The following is a 7,247-nucleotide window of genomic DNA, read 5'->3' on the forward strand; positions in this document are numbered from 1 at the left end:
TATACAATATAGTCGAATGTGTGAATTTTTTTTAAAGTTATATAGTAATTAAGTTATTTTCTCATGTACATACCTACCTAAGTTCTAAGTACTTGATCTGCCTGAGTTGACTTTAACAAGAAGACTAGTTGTAGATAATAGCTCTAAGATTTAACATTTACGTACTAAGAATGAAAATGATTATTCATCGTATCATCTATTATTCATATGTTAATCATAATTGTCTCTTATATAAATATGATATTCATAAACAGTGATTTAATGTCAATTTAAAAAGTTTACCCTAATATTAAACTCAACAACTATCCCATATTGATACTAATAAATAAGTTTTGAAAATAAAATATCTCCTCGTACTAATAAGATAACTTATTTCTTTAAATTTATTGATTGTTTAACACGTATTATATATTTTCTTTTATAATATATTTTAAATTATCATGATGTAAAGAGATATTTTATTCTCATAAGTTTTCTTGCTCCATACTTGTTCAAGTCAACAAACTATATATAAACTCCACTATATATAAAAACAAGTATATCAACACTAATCCAAAGTATAGGACAAGTACGAAGAACCATTTTGAGTTTTTCCTGAACGTGGAGCATAAAGAAGCCTTGTGTTTCAATTAAGCAAATATGAAGGTGAGATATGATTTCACTTGATTTTTGTTCTGTTCTGTTTTGTTCTATAGATAAGTTTCTTAACATGCTGTGCACAAAATTCCAAATGATGCAGCAAAAGATAGTTATAAAGTTGCAAATGGGCTCTGATAGGTGCAGAAATAAGGCTCTCACAATTGCTGCTGAGATAAAAGGTAAATAACATATAAATACAGGCACACACGTATTATATAGTCACAAATTTGGTATATGTAATTATAATTGTTCTCCCGTTTGCAAGTTGAATTTTGGTAGAAAAAGAAAAGAAAAGGTTGAAGCCATGAAATATATTTGTAATATAACTCTTAAGAAGTCTTTTATTTTCTTTCCTTCTCCTCTAAAATCTAACACACAAACGAATCCTAAATCTTTAAGTGATATAATGCATATAAGGAAGCTAAAGTTCATATGTATTTAGTCCTAAAGTTTCATCCCACATATAACTATGCAAGTTGTTTGTTGGTTTAAGTAAATTAAGCTTGAATTTCTTAAGCATGAGTGTATGGATTTTATTTGTGTATATGGCAAAAATCATTTTCTAAGGTTTTACTTCCCCGATTGATTATACTATAAGAGATTAGTCTCTCAATTATAGTCTAAGAATATTCTAAAAAATCAAATAAAAGAAAAGCTATTTAACTTGTTCAACATACTAAACATAATACTTCACATAGTAAATATTGAGTCAGATTTATCCCTAGTATAAAAGAAGATATTATTTTTTTCTTTCAATTTTAAGGGTAAAAATATTTTTTAACTATAAATAGAGGGATATAAATATCATTACATATGATTTTTTCTTTGTTATTTTATAACGCTCTCCTGTCTAGAGTTTAATTCAGTCAATTTTACCATCATGTCACCAATTCTAAGGTTCTAACCTTGGTTCCAATAACAATTAAAAGCAATTTATATATAATTATTTGGACAATCATTTTGAGTGAAGCGATGACCGAAAATAACACACACAGGTGTGACTGCGGTGTCAATAGATGGTGATGGTGTGGTGGTGACCGGTGACAATGTAGACACGGTTTGTTTGGCTAACCGGCTGAGGAAGAAGTTCCGATCAATCATGGTTTTTAGTGTGGAAGAAGTGAAGAGTCCTACACCTGAAGAAAAGAAAAAACAAGAAGAAAAGAAAAAGGAAGAAGAAAAGAAAAAAGAAGAAGAGAAGAAAAAAGAAGAAGAAAAGAAAAAATTACAATGTTGTGCTTTGTGTCATTCACCACCATCATGTACTCAGTGTCATATTACTAGTTGCCAATGTAGGTATGACCCTTGCAACAAGTGCCATTGTCATAAGTGTGATGGACACTGTGCCCTAATATGTTACAAATGATACAGCACAGAGTGCAAGTGTTAGTGTGATCATCATCATGCTTGTTCCGAGTGCTAAGTGTGATGGAAATTAGGTCACTGCATGCTTTAAGTGATATAGCCCTAAGTGCCATGGTTGGTGTACTTTGTCCGGTAACCCTCCTTCACCACCACCGTGGTTTAATAGTGTCCTCCATGGTGCTCATGTCCTAGGTGTTATAATTCACCTTGCCCCCTTATTATTATTGGGTTGTTTATGATACATGCCTTAATGATTCTTGATCCATCATGGGATACTCCAATGGGGAGATAGTATCATTTTGTTATGATTTGTGTCACTCTTTCAATTCATAAGGTTGATAAAAAAATTAAGTTATAATTTAAGAGTATGCAAGAGTCAGTTTAGTTGGTAAAGTTGTGAGATAAAATGTAAATATCTGATTTAAACTCTAATAATAATGTGATTTCCTCAATCAACATGATTGATAAAAAATAAATTTAAACTATAATGTAAGAAAAAGTGATGAGCTTCAACTCAATGAACCGGTGAGCTAGCATTTGTTTAATTTATATAAACACTTTGCTTATTTGTGAAGTAAGGCTATATATACGTGGTCATTAGCCATTTAGCTTGTTCATGATTTAATAAGATGTTTGTAATATCATGTATCTCGTTTGTTCATGTTGGCATCCATATTATTCATTTTCAAGAGTTGACAATCAAAATTTGTCGTCATTTGGCTTGTTCATGATTTAATAAGATGTTTGTAATACCATGTATTAGTTTGTTCATATATTGGCTTCGATTTTTATTTAAATTTTCAAGAGTTGACTTTTCATACATTTCCCCTCTTCTTGAGAGAGATTATCACTTTGTATATGTTACTTCCACTTTCCATATCAATATAATAAAAACAAATGATGTTGCAAATATAAGCTCCACTAAAGAATATATAGGGAATTTACCGTATGAGTTAATCAATGAATTAATAAAAAAGTTAAAATAATTTTTTTTATAAGAATTTGAGTACAAAACCATATTAACTTTCATTAATAAAAAGGAAAAACAAAGGATTAAAACATAGTTGGATCATTACTCTCCATAGGGTTCATTTAAGGAGTAAAAGCACACCAAATTAGTTATGTTACCATTACTCTCTCACTCAACTAAAATAAAAAAACAACTAATTGGATCATCCATCCAATCCTCTCTATACCTATATTAACTTTTGAATCACTAGATTATATATATTATATTCACACATCCAGTCCATCACCATTAAAAACAAATATTTTTTTTATTGTTTAAAAGAAGTATTTTAGTTTATAATAATTTTTTATTGTAAAATTTGTTTTAGACATTGCTTTTCTCATCACACCTCATTGCAAACTAAACCTACTCAAAGTAGATAATAAAATTTTGATAATTTTCAGAATCTATTAAGCTTTGGGTTTAAGCTTCAAACAAATGCGCAGGGGTGATTGGGTATATATTAAATGCTACTAATTAAAAAGTGGGAAAAGTGGAAAACTATTTAATTTTTCCTCTAAGACACTTTGTGAGGAGTTTCTTTAGACACCAAATATGTCTATAAATTCATTATTTTTTTTTTCATATTCAAGATGCACTTGAGGCACACTTTAGTTGCGACACAATGGAAGCTAGAAAAAAATATATTGTATTGTAGTAGTTCTCACAACGAAACATACTCAAGGAATTACTGAGTGAGTTTTTCAGTAATTCTGAATACCGGGGAAAAGAATCATCTCTAGTATTATATGATTTTGACCCGCTACATACATGCTTAGTCCAAGAGGACAAATTCATGTAACCCACAAAACAACCTATCCTTTCATTGAATGGAAATCATGAAGTTGGCAAAATTTGAGAGATTGATTTTTATTAGAGAAGAGGAGTCTATCTACATTGTTACCAAGGTTACACTAATAAAAGAGGAGATGGACTTCATTGTGATCGAACTTTCCCTATTGGAAAGTGTAGTACTTTCATATTCACGAAATATTTTAAACCTATTTCATATGTTTGTAATTGATGAACAAATTTTGAATAAAAATTTATGCAACGTGTGACTTATTGAATGACACTACTTTAAGGAATGCCTAAGAACTTTTTCTCATAACCTAAATATATGCACTTTAATTATTCTGACCTTTTCAAAGTGTGTACACTCTTTTAAAAAAATGCAATTTGCTTTCTATTTTATTATATTTTTGACAAATTTAACTTATTTAATTGTGATACATTATACCCAATCATGGATTGTATTTGTCACACATGATGTCATACATTATTTGGTGTCTTTACATTTTTATACACTAATTAACAATGTATAACCTCCACTTGAACATAGTTTCGCCATCAGAGAGGATATGTTTGAATTGGGAGGGTATTTTTATTATCATTAGTCAAGGTCTTTATTTAATGACATTAATGTGCAATATGTATTTTGTATTGAATATTAAATAACACTAGTTTGGTGGAGTAAAATAAGCGTTATAATCAATTGATGGCGTTCGATGGCATTTTATTGTATGTGTAAATACAGTTAAAACTTCACAATTTTTATTTATGGTCTTTTGAAAATATATTTTAAGATTATTCTTCTCTATACAAGGACACATTTGGATACTTCCAAATTTTGAGACAATAATTTTGGTATCAACAAGTATGGTGGACCACTAGTACGAAACTCAAAAGTCTTGAATTGACTACAAACCGACTATTATTCGATTATAGTCTATAGCCAATTGCATAGGACGATTAAAGTAATACTCCAAAACAATATTTATGGTTATAATTATTCACAACCATAAATACATGCGTGTTTCATTTTACTAGCACAAGCAAAATATTTTTTCTGAACTAAAATATTTTTTATATAATTAATTAAGTTAAATACTTAAATAGTAGTATTATTAATATTGTATATATCAATAAGTCATGAATGTAATAGTATAAGACATCCTTAGATCTCTAGTATGATAAAAAAGTCAAAAATTTAATTTCCGAGAACATATACTTGTTGGGAGGAGCAATCTTGTACTACGAAAGAAATTAGTTTCTTACCCAAAAAGATGACGATATACTCTTTGTAGTACCAACAAAATATTGTATATTAAATAACACAATGTTATTAAATCAGTCATAATACTGATACAGTAACATATTGTTTCAATAATTAAATACAACAGTTAAATATATATATATACAATAAAATATCTTGTGGTATAAGGAGATAATGTATTTTCTCCAGCTATTTAAATCACGACATGTATCTTATTTAATTATTTTCTACAAAAATATTTTTAAAGCTAAACAAAATAATACATATGTCATACTTTTATTGTATAATATAAAGAGATACTTTATTTATATATATATAATACTAACATTAATATTTAAAAACTAAGAGAAAATATAATAAATATTTCTATTTAACATTTTATCATTTAAAATGAAAACTGAAATGTATGGTTGATTCAGTTTAAATGGAAATCGCTGTCATACTAATTTTGGCCAATTTTAATTGATTTGATTATTGTATCACATGATGATCGATTCACTGTTTTCCAATTGAATCAACGTACGGTTTTCATAAGTTGAATATGGAAGCTTAGACAATAAGTTCATATAAATATCTGTAGAGATATTGAAGTCCCTTGTATGACAAAATTATTTGTGCACAGAAAGAGTTAGTATTATCTAAATTGTAATTACATCATAAATCACTCATATTTTAGTAATCAAATTATTAAATAAAAGTAATATACATAAATAGTGCATAATAAATTGATAATGTAAAAAACTTTATAATCATAATATAAACATAGATATTAAACATGTTTTATATTTTAAAAGTCAATAAAAAGTTTATTTTGAAAAAGGGAATAAAGTGGGAGAGAAATAAAATGTAGTTATATAAAAAAATTTATTTTATCATATTCTCATATACCTAACTTCTAACTACTTGATATGCTTAAGTTGACTTTAATAAGAGAAGACTATTAGTACATATTAGTTTGAGGATTAAATATTTATAAACTAATATAGTAAAAAATTTATATGTTAACATTACATCACTGATATGTTAAATAATAAACAAAAATAAACAAAAGTATTAAACATGAATAATATATAATATATATACATCTAAAATACTAATAAAAGAATAGGCTAGATAGAGCAATCTGTAATGATTCTTAGCTGAGTGAGTGGTCTAGCATCATTTTTTGTACTTTGCCTAGAGCTAACTCTGATCACCACCCTCTGCTCCTCAGTGCCTCTGGTGCTACAAATATCAAGCATGCCTCTTTTAAGTTTCGTAAGATGTGGCTACTCCATCATGGCCTAAGAAAATTGATTAAGGACAATTGGTATACTAGGGTGGTTGGCTGCCCTATGTTTGTTCTCTCAAGGAAGTTAAAGAACTTAAAGTTGGAATAATGAGGTGTTTGGCAATATTCATCTTAGGGTGAAGACTTCTTTGGATCAGGTGAATAAAATTCAGCAATGCTTAAATCTCAGGGGTGATGATCTTGATCTCAGGGAGCAGGAAAATCTTGCTCATAAGGAGCTCCTGTGTGCTCTAACAATTGAAGAGGAATTATGAAAAGAAAAAGTTAGGATTAATTGGCATTCTAATTGTGATAGGAATACTTCCTATTTTCAAAAGTTAGCCAAAATAAGACATTCTACTAAGACCATGACCATGCTGAGGGAGGGGGACACAATCATGTTAGAGCAATCTGATATAGCTAATCATGCTCAATCTTACTTCTCAGAGTTGTATGCTTCAAATAATAACCCCCAACAAAATGACTTGATAAGTTCTGTGGTGCTCAAGTTGGTTTCTGAGGATCAAAACTACATGCTTACTAAGCTCCCTTTGCATGAAGAAATTAGAAATGTTGTTTGTGATATGAATGGTGATGGGGCTCGTGGTCCTGATGGATTTGGTGGCTGTTTCTTTCAAGAATTTTGGGATATAGTTGGTCTTGATGTGTGCAACTCAGTTTCTCAATTCTTTAATCAGGGCTGGATTTTGCCTAATATGAACTCCAACTCTATGGTTCTGATTCTTAAGTTCCCTGGAGCAGATAGGATTGAAGACTTTAGACCCATTGCCCTTGTCAATTTCCAATTGAAAGTGATTACAAAGGTCTTGACTGATAAGTTGGCTTCTATTGCTCCTAATATTATCTCAAAACAGCAAAGAGGCTTCATCAAAGGAAGGCATATTCAA

At 29.2% G+C, this 7,247-nt stretch overlaps 1 protein-coding gene and 1 long non-coding RNA gene across 2 annotated transcripts; both read left to right on the forward strand.

Moving 5' to 3' along the window:
* On the forward strand, window positions 503-2,032 carry LOC109343046 (heavy metal-associated isoprenylated plant protein 4-like). The gene is made up of 3 exons (XM_019581161.1): window positions 503-645; window positions 740-818; window positions 1,635-2,032. The coding sequence occupies exons 1-3, from the start codon at window positions 640-642 to the stop codon at window positions 2,003-2,005; spliced, it is 456 nt and encodes a 151-aa protein (XP_019436706.1). The 5' UTR covers window positions 503-639; the 3' UTR covers window positions 2,006-2,032.
* Window positions 2,600-2,775, forward strand: LOC109343048. Its single transcript, XR_002107158.1, has 2 exons — window positions 2,600-2,635; window positions 2,745-2,775. It is a non-coding gene; the product is annotated as an uncharacterized LOC109343048 (long non-coding RNA).

Source organism: Lupinus angustifolius, chromosome LG03 (genome assembly GCF_001865875.1).
Source record: "Lupinus angustifolius cultivar Tanjil chromosome LG03, LupAngTanjil_v1.0, whole genome shotgun sequence".
NCBI classification, from domain to species: domain Eukaryota; kingdom Viridiplantae; phylum Streptophyta; class Magnoliopsida; order Fabales; family Fabaceae; genus Lupinus; species Lupinus angustifolius.

Excerpts from the sequence above, each read along its gene's own strand:
- LOC109343046 (XM_019581161.1), top strand. Across the intron at positions 819-1,634 it reads AATTGCTGCTGAGATAAAAG|GTGTGACTGCGGTGTCAATA; the intron begins GTAAATAACATA and ends TAACACACACAG.